The sequence below is a fragment of the Calonectris borealis genome, chromosome 7, assembly GCF_964195595.1.
Source record: "Calonectris borealis chromosome 7, bCalBor7.hap1.2, whole genome shotgun sequence".
Lineage (NCBI taxonomy): Eukaryota > Metazoa > Chordata > Aves > Procellariiformes > Procellariidae > Calonectris > Calonectris borealis.
This window is the reverse complement of record NC_134318.1, coordinates 37,699,807-37,714,888: the sequence shown is the minus strand read 5'-3', so window position 1 is coordinate 37,714,888 and position 15,082 is coordinate 37,699,807. Positions and strand designations below refer to the sequence as shown.

The following is a 15,082-nucleotide window of genomic DNA, read 5'->3' as shown; positions in this document are numbered from 1 at the left end:
CCTCCCTCCCCCGGGGGTGTGGCACCGCGGAGCGGCCCCGCAGCCCCGCGCAGGCGCCATCCCCGCCGCCGGCTCCGCGGGGCCGGGCACGCCGGGACGTGTAGTCCTGGGGCGGCCCCGCCGCACCTGGCGCCGGCCCCGCGCCCGCGCAGCGTCCCCGCGGAGGGGCGGCGAGCGCCCGCCAGCCCGCCCGGGGGAGGGCGCGGGCACGGGCCGGCCGGAGCGTCCCGGGCGGCGGGAGCCGGCGGGGGCGGTTTCTGCGCGGCGGGGAGGAGCGGGGGGAGGCCGCGGGGCGACGCGCGGAGCGATGCGCGGGGCCCCCCGCGGCGCGGCCCCGACGGCGGCGGCGGCGCAGCCCTGGTGCCGGGCGCCACCCCGCGGCGGCGGCCCCTGCCGGCCCGGCCCGGGGCCCCCGGAGCTGCCCAGCGCTCCCCTGCCCGGCCTGTCCCGGCCCGGGGCCCCCGGGACTCCCCTGCGCGGGCGGGGCTTGGTGCTCGTCCCGGCCTCACAGGTGCTCACACCCGCGTGAAGGAGTCCCCGACAACCGGCAGATTTCTCCATCCTCTGCCGTGCGATGCACGCCCCTCTCCCCGGGTTCGAGGCACCAGCCTCTCGACTTTCTGGGGATCTCGAAAGTCCCCGAAGGAGGTACCCGAGGGAATCCCGTATTTTCTGCCACACCATTTTTTTTTTATCCTGATAAGCAGTTGCGTGAGACATCAGCCACTTGTGGAAAGTTTGTGAATTTTAAGCGCTATATTACAACATAAATTCTCTTCTGTCTATATAGGACAGCTGCTCGTGTCAGCGTGATTCTGATTTTCCTGGCAACGGGGCAGATCGATTCAGCAGGTGAAGCAAAGAAGGAGGAATAAAAACGACCCATTACTCTCACTAACACTCTTCCTCCATCTGTATTTGCATTGATTAAATCCACGTGAAGCTAATCAAATTAACATGTGCCTTCTTGCAAGTGGAGCATAGACATTATTTTTTCTTTTTTCTTCTTTTTTTATTGTACCAATCATATTTCTTTCTACAGCCGGGCAGAAATGACTTGCAATACCAGGACTTGCACACTGCTTAGAACACATTTTCTGAACATAGGAAATAAATGAGAAATGCATTTAACAAATAATACCTTGGGCATTAAGATAAAATGGCTATAATAAATGCCCTTTGTACCCGATCAAGTGTCAAAGGTTAGAACTTTGAAAGTTACTGTGCGTAGCAGGTGGCACTGCTATGTACAGTCTTCCACATCCTCTCTCCTATCGTTTCAGAAAATGTTCAGCCTCCGGAAGCTGTGCCATGTTGTGGTTACTTTCTTTGTAATGCCAAGTTCTATATAGCAGCAGTTGTGTCTGTAAGTACCGGAAGATTTTTCTCTGATTAAATAATTCTTAAGGGAAAAATTGCTTCCTGGAAACCAGAGCCTTAGCATAGAGATGAGGTTCCTAAGGAGTGTCTGCCCTGCTTGTTGTTTGACCACTTCTGTGCAAGGACCGATGCTCGCTCGTAAACAGAGCAAATTATGCTCAGTTTGTAAGTGCATTTCACATCCCTGCCCAGCCTCCCACTAATGATCATCACAAGGACAACACCAGCATCAGAACATGGCTGATGTTGGAAGACACAGTTACACCTTTTATTACCTACAACGTTTTTAATGCTACAAGCAACCCCTCTCTCCAAAGGAAAAATGAACACATGTGTCTTAGTCCCCATTTTGTGAAGCAGCACTCACTGCAGCAGCAAGTTCAGCTTCTGCTGGCAGCAATGGGATATCAGTGTGCTTGCCACATCTCGGGATCGGGCTGTTCGGTGGGGATGGATTTACATTCATGGGAGACTCCACAGTGTTTGGTGTGTAACTTTTATACGGGTGCCTGAATGAAGAGGGCAGATCTTGAAGATCTTAAGCTTGAGTTGCACCTGGAAATCAGCATGTGCACCCGATGACTCTACAGCTCCTCTTTTATCTAATATCTATAGGTACCTCTACATACACAGAGTCATCCGCAGTGTCGGATGTCGCCTTGTGGGACAGAAGTATGACTCCAGCGTGCTGATGTTGTCCTGTATGCTTTGTAAGTGTTTATTTAATTCTTGAAAGGGTAAGCAGATTTATCAAAAGAGTCACAACAGATCTATACGGTGTTCGTAAATCCCATGGAGCTACCTAGTGTTCATGAATGGCGCAGCTCTGAAGCACTCCACGTTCCTGGCAACCAAGGGCACAGTTACACGGTCCCTTCAGAAACGGGGGCAGCAATCGAACAGAGTGTTGTGCTGCTGCCAGAGTGGTTATTTCAACTAAGCTGGATGACTTTGCATGGAAGTGGACTAGGAGCAGTCACGTAACTTAAATGTGGCTGAGTGCAGGGAGTGGAAAGCTGAGCTCTGCTACTGGACTGCTGAGATTCTGCAATAACATGTTTGTCTTAGTTACACATCTATGTGGAGAGCAGCAATTCTGACTTCATGTTTATCGGTGAGAACAATGGAGTTGGTTTTCTTAATGATTCTTACAGTATTTAACAAAATAAAACTTGTTTCCAATAAATCTGAGTCAATGTGGTGCACTAGGACATGGAAGGAGGTGTGTTCACTAGCACAATGCCCTACTTTGAAAAACAAAATCAAGACAATCAGTCCTCACTGCATCTCTCTCTTCTACTACAGTTTTTTAAGCCTGAATATACCACTGATACACGACAAGGTCTGCTTCAGCGCAGGTCTCAGACGGACGGCCCTTTTCGTGGATGTGGCTCCCCATGGGTTGCCGGAGCAAGTGCCACCGCACAGACCTATTTGCCTTAAATTCCATCAGCTGGTCTTTGCAAAACCCACTGCAGCATTTGGAGTCTTACCTCATGACTTCTTCGTAGCTGTTGGTGTCTTCATTTTTGTGTCACCTGGACAACAAAAATTTAAAAAATTACGAAGAGGTAGATTTATTTATATCCATTTTCTCTTGTGACAGCACAGTCCTTTAATTGCAAGGTATGTCCACACCTGATTTAATCTAGCAGTTGGTTCTCTGTGGGTGAGGGAGAAAGAAACAGGAGACCTGTGAGTCTGTTCCACTGCTTATCTTATTCTATTCACTGTCGTAAACTCTGGTGCTGAAATGCTCAGGCATGGACTCAAAGACAGGGTGGCAGGGAAGGAACACAGGTCTTTTTTGCTGGCCTAAAGTGCTTGCTGGGAGAAAAGGGAAAAATTAGTCTGAATCATATGCAGAAGCAGCCGATTTTGAAAGGAAAAAAAAAAGGAGAAGCTACTAAAAAACAGTTAAACTCTGAAAAATGTGTTTTCTAAGGTGCTTAATGTGTTTGGTTCTGCTTTTAAGTAAAACATCTTCATCCAAAGTCATTCAGGAAAGGCTCAGAACAAAACCTTTCTGAGTGCTGAACATCAGGATAAAGCACGGTTGGCAGCCATCTTTCCTTTATGGGAAAAGAGAGGTTTGTAAATGAAACGCCAACACCGTGCGAGACCCAAATGCATCAGCGTAATAAGACTAGGAAAGCAGCAAGGCAGAGTGTGATATTCTGAGCCGCTCTAAGGGATGAGTCATCGGCAGGGTGGGCTCACGCAGCTCCAGCCAGAAACACAGCAGCAACACACCCAGTTTTATCCTGCCACCAGAGAAAAACCACTCAGCCTGCTTGAAATGTCAGGATAAGACCCCAAGTGAACCAGATGTCAAAAAGGCTTTTGCCTATACTTATCAATTGGAAACATACCCTAACAGCAGCTATCTCCTAAATCCATGTTATAATACGCAATTAATGCAGTAAAGCCTATTCATTATTAGCTGTAAGGTGGATTGTGTTTGGAATTGCTTCTGAAACTTATCCCTACAAACGGGCAAATTCTTTTGCCTCCTGCTGAGATTCGGTATCAGCAGGTGGGAGCACACAGGCTTATGAGAAAGCATTTGCAGGCAGCCGTAACCTTTTACAGAGCCCCTTTGCAGAAGGACAGAGGCTGCCATCTACCAACAGCCATGGGGTGATGCATCATGTTGTCTAAACCAAACTTTTTGCTTTGGTTCGGATAAAAATGTTTATGCCTCCGTTGTTTCTTTCCATTTTCAAACCTTTTTTTCAGTTATCTATTTCCTCAAGGCAGAGGACAAATGATTGTTACAGCACTTAAGCACATGGAATTAAATAACCTCCTAGAAGATGAGCAGATTTTATTTTTTAAACAAGCAGACGTACGCATCCCATACTCTGCACAGAATCTGCCATTCAATGACCCACAGCAATAGGAGATCTGATTTGGGATTTGCTTACCCCTTTCATCAAGTTTAGTGAGGAGCAGCTACCTTTTCACTAACAATCTGTTGTGTTAATGATGATTTTTCAAAGAGCTCTTTAAAAACTCTCACAAAACAATAATGGTAACAACACACAGGAGTTATCTACCATTTACCAACAGAGCTCAAAGTTTTTCACCAGAAAGACATATTTAATTATTCCCAGATAGGAAAAAAGAGGCACAAAGTGAGAGCAGGCAGATAAGTATCCTAACCAAAAATAAAATTTACATCTCCCATTATTCGTCCAAGTGCCTTATCCACTGCTCTGCACCTTGTAACAATACAAACTTCTCCCTAAAGCCTGGTGAAATCCCTGGAAAGTCTTTCACCAACTTCAGATGTCTCAATTTGAATCAGGCTTAAAGGCTCTAATCCTTCACATGCGAACATGTCCATGCATTGCTGAGCTCGCACTGTACCAGTATGAACCGGTATTCCCTCACTGCAGGATGAGATAAGAGACTGGGGCCTGCCCTGCCTGTGGGAGACAGCAGAGCAGACAACCAACAACATTCGGAGAAAGATGCGCATATGGTACCGCTCGGTAGATTTGTTTTGAACTTTGGATGGCAAGAAGAACCAGGTTTAGCAGCTGCTCCAGCCTGTGCGAGAGCCAGAGCTGAGGAAAAAGGAACAACTCTTTTGCCAGGTGTGCTTTGGCAGTGACAAGGTCCATCTTCAAATTGTAGGTATGCCCAGTAAAAAGCAAAATGGAAAATAAACCCCCTGTTAAATGGCAGTAGTTCGAGCTCTTGCCCAGAAATCTGAGAAGCTGAATTATGCTGCCGTCATAACAAAGCATGAGCAATATTTCCCCACCTGCAAGCCAAGTATTTAAACAAAGAGTTTTAAACAAATATAACTTCCCGGGGAGAGGGGAAGGACATCATTTTAGAATACATCAACTTAGAAGTTGTGAATAATGCTCTGTGGGTGAGACAACCATCCTCAGGAAATCCTAGCAATAGCCCTTTTCTTGCTGCCACAATACAGCTCCCACAGCTGAGGGAAAGGAACCGCGGTGGCCCAGCCGTCACCCGGTGCACAGTTTGCTGCCCTGCCGCAGGGGACTCAGCTGGGCGAGCATGTGTCTCTCGTGGGGCTGTGCCAGTCCGGCAGACATGAACACGGACGTGCCGTTCTGCACTGCTACTCAGGGAATTGACCCAGGTAACGGCTGATGTTTCTTTGCCACTCTTCACTGACAGTCACTGCTCTGCAGGCGTCCTGGGCTCAGCTCTGCTCCTCGCTGCTCTGCTGGCAGCCCTCACTGGGGCACGAAGACCTCCCTAACCTCTACTGCGGACACGGCTCTCAGGAACTGCTCCTTCCCTCTCCATCTCCCAGGGCTGCAGGCTACAGCACGGCTCACCCACACTGTATCTGACATATTTTCTAACATACAAATAGTTTACTCACTTCCGCTTTTAGGCTTTGTGGGGTTTTTTAGCAAGAATGCCCCTAACTTTTAGGCAACAGACATACAAATAAGCTGAGTAGCTCAGCCAGCCGTCTCCCCTCGCTCAGCCAGTCACCTTCCCAGCAGAATCCCCGTCCAGCTGGCACTTTCAAGCAGCCCTGGTTCCTCCACAAGAGTCAAAACTGAGCTTCTCTCTCACACACCTTCAGGTTTCCCTTAGCAACGCGCTAATGAGAAGCAAGGGGTACGTAAGGCTCCTTAACTCACAACCTGCTAGTTCACCGACCCAGCGCTGCGCTTGCACACACCTATGCACACATGCACAAATGCGCACGCAGAGCTTGTTAGAAGGTGTTGAGCCTGAAGGGAACAGCTTCAAAATCAAAAGCAATAGCGATGTCCATTTGAATTCAAGGAAATCAGTGGATGCAGGAAGCAGTTAGACTACTACGTGGGTGGACCCCATACTGGGGGATCTGTATCTGTATCCCCCTCATCTCACCACGGCTATAGCAATAGTTTGTCTCCTGCACCCTTGTGCAGAACACCTCCATCTTTATCCCCTCCTTTTGGGCATCTCCATCTTCCTCACAAGCCCAGCCAGCCGCCCAGTATCTCTGTGCATGTGTGAGTAGACAACATCATTCTGGCTGCTCTGCTGGGCACTACAGTTTTTGAGAAGGTTTTCAGAGCCACATTTCCAGCCATCATCGGCTACATCTGGATTAATAAATTTAGGAATGCCACGGAAAGGCACTAGCAACTGAAAGTAGTGATGATGTTACAGGCTCAGAAAGGTCTCAGCATGCTTTCGGACAGCATCGACTGCCCCAACCAGTTCCTGGGCATAGCAGAGAGTTAATTCCGGCTAGTGGCCAACCTTAACAGGCAGGTTGCACACAACCTCCCTCTTCTGAAGGCTCAGAGAGTTTACTACTACAGAGGTGACCAGACCATGTCAGACAGATCAGTACCAGGAATAAATTTGCTAATTTGTTCAGAAGTATAGATGCAGTATCCACTGAGGGGCCTGGGATGTAGCTGACATTGCTCTGGCTGCCTTTGGCCTTGGCCCCAGCTGCTGATGGCTGAGCTCATACTGCTAGTGGAGCCAGACTTCTCTCTAGTTCACAAGGTGGGCTCGCCCCTTCGTAAAAGGCTGTAGATATTTACAAATACGAATATTAAACCAGAAATTACCAAAACCTAGAAGTGAAACTGGGTTCAACTCAATTTGACTACTTAGATGAAGAAACACACAAAAAGAAGCTGAGAAAAGAAAAATGGGCTTTCAGAAAGTGTGTGATTTTCAGTACTCTGGGTTGTGCACACTGCTTGTGCTGCTCCAAAGCATGTGGCCTAAAACAGGGCGGGCAGCTGGCGGCTTCTTGGTGAAGGTGATCTCTGTTGCTGCCACCATCCGTTATTTAACAAAAATAGCCTGAGAAAACCTTGTACTGCTCAACTGACCCTGTTAAAGTAGCTCCTTTAGCTCGAGTTGTGGGAGCTTGGGCTTCAACAGCAGACTCTCTGAAGCCCCCAGCTTCAGGGAAACAGGTTTGTATGTATCAGGTATGGTACCTTCTACCAGCTGTACACCTTTCCTGCACTGCTTTCACCTGGCAGGAGACAGGAGGCCTGTGACGGGGTTTTATGACTCTCCTACCTCCCCCAGAGCTAACATACACCCCAACTGCTCTTCCTAGGGCTGCACCTGTGTGGTTCCCCGCTGATGGTCCATGCAGGGAACAGAACTGGGACAAATCTCCAGGGCAGACGGAGGCCACAGACACATTCAGCTTAACGCAGCGCTGCCCATTAGCAGCAATAAGTGCCTGTGCGGGAAATCAGGCAATGACTTGGTTTGCATCAGCTCACAGCCGAGAGGAGCTAAACAGGCAAACGGCTATCACGCTGTAATTGTTTAATTATGATTAAACAACTATAATCTGAGCCAGGTCAATAAAGTCAGACCAACTGCGTTTGAAAAGTTTGTATCTGGAGGGTTTCTGCGCACAAGCCATGCTGTTTGCTCCGTTTCGGCCGGTGTCAGCATCCAGCAAAACCAGCTCCCACAGGCAGCCCCGCCAGCGGGAAGCCCACAGCGAACACCCCCCCAGCCTCAGCTCGGCCGCCGCACGGCCTGCGAGGACGGGGGCCCACGACCGCAGCGCCGACAGGTTCAGCCCAGGGAAGGCGCCCCGCATCGCCCCGTTCCCAGCCACTAAGCCGCGGTCCGGGGCGGGGGGCACGGCCGCCCGGTGGCAGCGCGCCCGGCGGGGGCGGGCGGTGCCGCGGGCCCGGAGCCGCCTCTCCCCGCCCCGTCCCTTCAAGCGCCCGCAGGGTCCGGCTCCGCCCGCCGCCGCTGCGCTCAACATGGCCGCCGCGCTGGGAAGGCTCCTGCGGACCGCGGTGAGTGAGTGACCCACCGCGGCCGCCCCCGCGCCCCAACCCCCGGCGGCTCTGACCCTCCCTGTCCCCCCGCAGGTGCCCGCTGCTGCCGCCGCCGCCGGGAGGAGCCTGACGGCGCGGCCCCTGCCCTGCGCCCGCCGCCAGCTCAGCCTCGGTAAGTGCGGGGAGCGCGGCGGGGACACACACGCCCCCCACCCCACCCCGGGCAAGGCGGCGGGAACGTCTCCTGCGGCCTGCCGGCCGCCCTTGCGGCTGCGCCCGGGAGGAGGAGGAGGAGGCGGAGGCGGCGGCGGCGGCGGCGCGGCCCGGCCTGGCCCCGGGGCTCGGCGGGGCGGCTGGCGGCGGCCCGGCCCGCGGTGGCACAGCCCGCAGCTCTGTTTTCTCCCTCACAGGCTCCTGGCGGTTTGCTCCGGCGGTTACACAACACGCCCCGTTTTTTAAAGGAACGGCTGTTGTTAACGGAGAGTTCAAGGAGCTGAGCCTGGATGATTTCAAGGGGAAATACCTGGTGCTCTTCTTCTACCCCCTGGACTTGTGAGTGCGCGTTTCTCCCCGTTCCGATGGGCCTCCTGCCTTGCCGAAGGTCATCAGAAGAGCTGCAGATCATTGCTGTCTAAAGCGGCTGGTTTTACCTTATCCGGGCTAGTCTTGCAAGGCAGATGTGTCTGTTTCTAGAGCGTGAGCGATAAGACTTGGGGGCAAATGGCCATTGTGTGCTAAAGCAATGGATCTGGTGGCTGGAGAGCATCTTCTAGCTGCTGGGACTGCTTCAGGAAGTAGATGTGGCCTTGCAAGTGTGGTTCCTCTTACAGCAGATCCCAGGGGTGAGGGCATTGCTTTGCAGTTTGGGGGTGCGTTGGAGACTCTGTCTTTTAAGCAGCAAGGCCAGCAGAACGGCAGCTAGCCAGCTCCAGAGCACAAGGTGAACAGACAGGGTTGAGCCTGTCCAGAAGACTTGAATCACCAAGAGCATCCTGGTGTAGTTGGGGCACATGGGGGAGGATTTAATCTGCAGTCCTTTCTGCTATAGTTTCCAAAAACTCTCTGTCTAGAGAGTGTCTAGCAGAGACAGTTTTTCCATCTGCAAAAAATCTGTCTAGAACTGAGAGTTGAGAACTGGTGTGCCAGCTAGGTGGCTATGGCTGTTGCTTTGAGGCTGACTGAACCTAATCTTAAGGAGGAAACATGGTCAAAATTATCAGGCTAAAGAAAACACGTGGCTGCATTAGTGCCTAGAAACAGACATGAGTCTTTTCTAAAAAACTCTCTAAAAAGATTGCAGAATCATTACAGCCTGTTCTCTCTTCCCACCCAGCACCTTTGTCTGCCCCACAGAAATTGTGGCTTTCAGCAACAAAGCAAATGAATTTCATGATGTGAACTGTGACGTGGTGGCAGTTTCTGTGGATTCTCATTTTTGTCATCTGGCCTGGATAAATACGCCACGAAAGGTATGAATTGAGCAGCTGTTTGGGACTTTCTCTGTTGGTTTGTTTTCTTTTCACAAGAGCTCCTGAGAAGAAGAGTTGAATAAACAATTGTGCAAACATAGATTTCAATAGACTGCCTAAAGTGATATGTGAGGTGATTAACGTCTACATTTGATGACATAATTCTGACCTCAATCTTTGTTTTCTGGCTCTTTTCCTTAATCATTTTTTTATCTTTGTTTTGCTCTCTTAATAGTCTTGTAGGTTACATGATATCCTTATATGTTTATCTGAAAGACAAATGCTCGTTATACACATCACTGTCCTAAGCTGCTTGTTACAGCTGATGGTTTGTGTGCACCCTCACAGAAAATGAACAGCAGCTGTTTAGCCATTACTGTTAACCAATACCTAACAGTGGTGGCTTCAGAATGGAAGCAGAAGAATGACAAGTTTATTGGAGCACTTGTATTATTAACTCTCACTTGCTTAAATAGTTCCACTTCTGCAACGCAAACAGAGGTTTTCAGCTTTCTTCAGGGAAAGAAAGTGCTAAAGACGGCCTTTTACTGGAGAGGAGCCTTTTTCAGATACATATAAAAATGCCCGCTTTTGATCACATAAAGCACCTCACTGGTTTGGTTAGTTGTAGAGAACGAGACGTGTCGCAGGAAGGCGCAGAAGCTGCTGTGCCATCAGTCGTTACCCATGTGGTTGTGCGGACAGCAGTCTGCAGTAGTGCTGGCAGACTGGGCTGCCTCCCGGTGCCTAGCTTTGCCGTTGTAACGTACAGGGCGGGAGGAGAGTTTGCTAGATTTAATACGGCTTGGCTGAACCTACTGAGAGTATTTAATTTTCTGTATGCTTTGTTCAAAGCTCTAAAATGTGATTGTGGACTGACTTCATCGCTTTATGCGAAAGCTGTTCAGCGTATGCCAGTCAGGCACGGCTCGGTGCACGTGGAGCAAAACGCCCTGCAAAGGGTGGAAAGAATTCCGTGGTGGCGCAGACGGGAAACTGACACCCGGAGAAGCTAAGGCCTTGGTTTCTCCGACATCTGCGTTCAGAGCTCTGCATATGAGAACTCTGCTGCAGGGTCTGAGTGACTGAGATTACACAATGATTCACTGATAATGCCAGGAATAGAAAAGCTAACAAACTCCGGGCTCGTTTCAAGGATAGAGAGCTTATCTCTCTTGCCGTTCCAGTATGTTGCAAAACTGAAAGAAATCTTGGTTGACTCTCCAAATAGTATTTAAATTGATTTGGGGGAGAGGGGGAAAAAAAAAGGCGCACTAAATAGAGCGAGCAGCAGAACTCTGACATACTTAGGGTGGCTGTTAGAAGCCTTGAGTTTTGTCTGTTCATAGTATGCAGGTTTGTTTTCCTTTCCCTCGCCACCATGTTCATCTTGTTTAATTTTGAACACTTAAATATGCAGTAGAAATTTTTGTATTCAAAGCTCCCGAATAGGGTACAAGGGAAATATTTCTGCAAATTTATGACTGTTGTCAGAGGTAGCCTTTTACCACCAAAATAAGCAATTCTAACATGCTCAGTACAAAAGAAGTTTTCATGTTGCAAAGAAACGAAATGTTCCTGACTGCTTTAAAAACACAAACAAAACAAGCCAACCAAAAGCAAGCAAACAAGGATCCCCTACCCTCCTGTGATTCCTTTCATGGAGCAAGTGGCACAAATGTGTTTTGTTGTTAGTATACCCTCAAGAGCACTGAATCCAGCAACTCAAGAAGGATAATGTTAAAAAGCATTTTGTAACAAAACGGAATCTCACCCTTTTTTCTAGAGCGGCGGTTTAGGCAAAATGAATATTCCAGTTCTGTCGGACCTCACAAAACAAATCTCCCGTGATTATGGTGTGCTGCTAGAAGGACCTGGCATAGCACTAAGGTAATGCATGATTGCCAGTAACTCAGTTGTGACACAACCCAACCTAAAATGATGTGAGCCATACTGTCTCCTCCTGCAGGAGAAACTGCACAAGGATCAGATGAAGACTGTAAGATGTTACTTTTTCTGCAGAATTTCTGCTGGATCCCACCCTAGGAAAAGGGCACATGGTCATTATGGCCATTAAGTTGAGAATGGTTCCAGGTCTCTCTGAGAATGCATGCAGGGGAAAGCCAGCTATTCTCTTCTGAGTGAGTGGGAGAACACCATGTCGCTAAGGAAGACAAGAGTAGGATAGAAGAGCATTGTACAATATTTTACATTTTTTCACAATTTAGGTCTGTCCCTTTTTTTTTTTGGTGGTGGTGGTGGGGTTTTTTTGGGGGTGGGTGGGTTGGTTGGTTGGTTTGTTTGTTTTCTTTCTTCTGAAGGGAGAAGAGACTGCCTTAACTTCTGTGTGAGAAGTTTCTAAAGCGGTAGTCCTAGAGGCCACTACAGTCAATCTTATAATTATCTAGAGTAAAAAATTTGACATTTTGTTCTCTACCATGGGAATACTTATTAAAAGCAAATAGTGGTCCTTGAGATCCATCGGATTGGGTAGGAGTCTTCTGGAGACCTTCGGTTCCTGATCTCTTTGGATCAGGAACTTCTGACATTTGTTTGTTGACAAATTAAGTTAATTGATATGGTCAGACTGGGACTTTGGTTTTCACAAATGTTTATATGCAACAGGATTTCATTTATTAGCTTAATGTGTAAGCAACTCTTCACTCAATACCTTCGGATTTTCATATCAGAAAGACATGAGAAGAATGCCAACTATTAACTTTGAATATAGGTGGAATTAGAAGTTCTACCTTTGTTACACATCTGTCTCGATTTAATAGTCTTTATGCATATACTCGGTAATTTCACAATACCATAGCAGTTGACTGGTTCTTGGCTTTTGATCACTGCACTAACAAACAATATATCAAATGCTGTATTGCTACTCTTAACTCTGATATGTGCATCTAAGAGTAACTGCCTTGCTCGTGTTTGGTTTTGGTCCAGTTTCTTGTGTTTGGTCTTGGAACGTGATTTGCATTCCCTGAATTCTTGCTCAATTACAGAGGACTCTTCATCATTGATCCAAACGGGATCATCAAGCATCTAAGTATCAATGATCTCCCCGTCGGTCGTAGCGTGGAAGAGACCCTCCGCTTGGTGAAAGCATTCCAGTACGTGGAAACACATGGAGAGGTTTGCCCAGCAAACTGGACTCCAGACTCCCCTACAGTAAGCATCTGCTAAATATCACTTTTCTAAATATAGACGCTGGCATATTTTTGCACGTCTGAAGGGCTGAGAACCACTTTAACGTGAGGTGCTTGACTGAATCTGTGCCCGTTTTCTAAATCTGAGGCTTTTATCGGTTGGACCAATTCAGTCTATTTGTATGATATTAAATATGTGTGATTTCTGTGAAGAAAGTCACTGGTTTTCTTTTAGAAGACACAAATTGTATTTAAAGCTCGAAATTTGATTTGCATTCTCCACCTGTTGTCTTCAGATTTTTTACTTATTTAATGCCCTGCTTGATATTTAGCAGGAAAAATGTGTTAAAATTTGCAGGTAGGAGCTTGTACATCATTTAGGCTTTCATCTTTTAACCGAGTGCAGAAATAACCTATTGTTTTTATAAAGTATGCATGGATTTTCTTGGATAAAATGTCAAATCTGTAATTTTTGTGTCTTAATTACAGCATATAATAACTAAATTTTCTTTTCTTGACAGATCAAACCAAGCCCGGAAGCTTCTAAAGAATATTTTGAGAAAGTGCATACATAAACACTCAAAATATGTGGACAAAACTCTTAGTACCATACACTGAAGACATTAGGAAAACAGCTGTGATTATAAAAAAAAACAAAAAAAAACAAAAATCAAAGTTGTCATTTTCTGATGTTTAAAAAAAAATTAAATGCTGAAATATTTACTGACTCCCTTGTCTTGTTTTAAAAAGAAGGATAAAAACTAAGGCTTCCCCCCCTTTTTTTGCAACTTCTTTCATGAATTTCTGTGATCGCTAGTCATCTTCCTGAATATGAGAAGTCCACAAAATACAGTTGTATTCCACTGCGTTTTTCCTCTTTCCTTAACTAGTTTTGGCGCAGGATGTGTCCCACGTTTTCTTTTCTCACATGAAAAATTAAATTCTGTATCAAGAGGTTGAAACAATGGGGACAATACAGAAAATAGAATTTTGATACATGGTTTATTTTTATGAATTTTGCAAAGGAAGAGATGAATGTAACAAAAAAAATCCCCATTTTTGTGTTTAAATGCACTATAACTTGAAATGAATGTAAATGTGCCATTTTAATCCTGCATATAGTTGAAGATGCAGTGCAGCTACAGAGGAGCATTAACAAGCATGAAGAACTTTCATTCTGCTTGGGGGGTGGTAAAAACTTGAACCCCAATAGTGTATTTACTGGAGCTTAATGACAAGTCTTCCATCGTTTAAAGCACTGCTTATTTGCTTGAATCTCTGCTGTACTGCTTGGAAACAATGTAGCATATCTCTAGCTATAACAATAAATCTTAACATTGACTAGCAGCAGGTGGTGTTGCTTTGCTTTTCTTTCACTTTTTCCCCAAAGATTCCCATTTCTCTATTTTGAAGAAGTTGGATAAGTTACATTGCCTTAGAAACTATTTTCTATACCTTTGTTCACAGCAAGCAGTTAACAGCTGGCCCTGCCCCGGCGTGCGTACCGTGGTGAGTCGGCCATCGGCAGTAGGTAGCGGGTGTGCTGCTGAAGGGCTGGATGAATCGATACAATACTGAATGGGGTGGTGTTTTTCATCTCCTGCCCTTTTGAGCATAAAGATAAACAGAAGCAGGAGGGAACCACCTTGGCGAAGCGGCTGTTGTGTCCCAAGTTAGCTTTATAACGGGTATCGATGCTGCAACGTAGGTGAAAGGAGGAAAAAACGAGCCCGACGTTGCGCAGCGCCCGGTGATGCTCCAGGTTTCAGTGCTCGCAAATCACTTCAGTCCCAGTGTTTTAGTTCTGTTTTGTGCAAATCCGTGCAATTTTTCCAATAAATGTCATCTCCTGGGCCTACAATATGTGAAGCTAAACCCTGCGCAGCTCAGTGATGCAGAACGGCGCGCTGGCGGTGCCGGCGGCAGCTGTTTGTGCCTGAGAAGCCGCAGGGCAGCTGCACTGATCCTCTACCTGGCTGTATCCTTCTCTTGCCTTAGCCGATTTAAGTCAATCTGGAGGACGCAGGGGGTCTCTGCAGTACTGCTCCTTGGCCCTGCCTTCCCGGGTCGCGCAGGGGGAAACTGCTGGAAGGGAAAGGCGATCGGACCTTTCCTAACCACGATCCGCTCCCCCCCGCCCCGGGGCCTGCCCTGAGGGTGCTCCCGCGCTGAAGGCCGCGGACCCCCGCTGCCTCCCCGCCCCGGGCCCAGCTGACAGCTGCCTCCCGCCGGCCGCCTTCCCTCCTCCGCGGCAGGGCCGCGACGCCTCAGGGCCCAGCCCGCGCCTCAGGGCGGGAAGGCGGCCCAGGCGTCAAGC

The 15,082-nt window shown here is 48.0% G+C and overlaps 1 protein-coding gene across 1 annotated transcript; it reads left to right on the top strand.

Moving 5' to 3' along the window:
* Nucleotides 1-8,088: 8,088 nt before the first annotated feature.
* On the top strand, nucleotides 8,089-13,492 carry PRDX3 (peroxiredoxin 3). The gene is made up of 7 exons (XM_075155170.1): nucleotides 8,089-8,165; nucleotides 8,241-8,319; nucleotides 8,558-8,699; nucleotides 9,481-9,616; nucleotides 11,403-11,506; nucleotides 12,622-12,787; nucleotides 13,287-13,492. Exons 1-7 carry the CDS (start codon nucleotides 8,130-8,132, stop codon nucleotides 13,338-13,340), a joined length of 717 nt encoding a protein of 238 aa, XP_075011271.1. The 5' UTR covers nucleotides 8,089-8,129; the 3' UTR covers nucleotides 13,341-13,492.
* The last annotated feature ends 1,590 nt before the right edge of the window (nucleotides 13,493-15,082 follow it).

Excerpts from the sequence above, each read along its gene's own strand:
- PRDX3 (XM_075155170.1), top strand. The coding sequence starts at position 8,130 with ATGGCCGCCGCGCTGGGAAGGCTCCTGCGGACCGCG. Across the intron at positions 8,320-8,557 it reads CCGCCGCCAGCTCAGCCTCG|GCTCCTGGCGGTTTGCTCCG; the intron begins GTAAGTGCGGGG and ends TCTCCCTCACAG. Across the intron at positions 11,507-12,621 it reads GGACCTGGCATAGCACTAAG|AGGACTCTTCATCATTGATC; the intron begins GTAATGCATGAT and ends GCTCAATTACAG.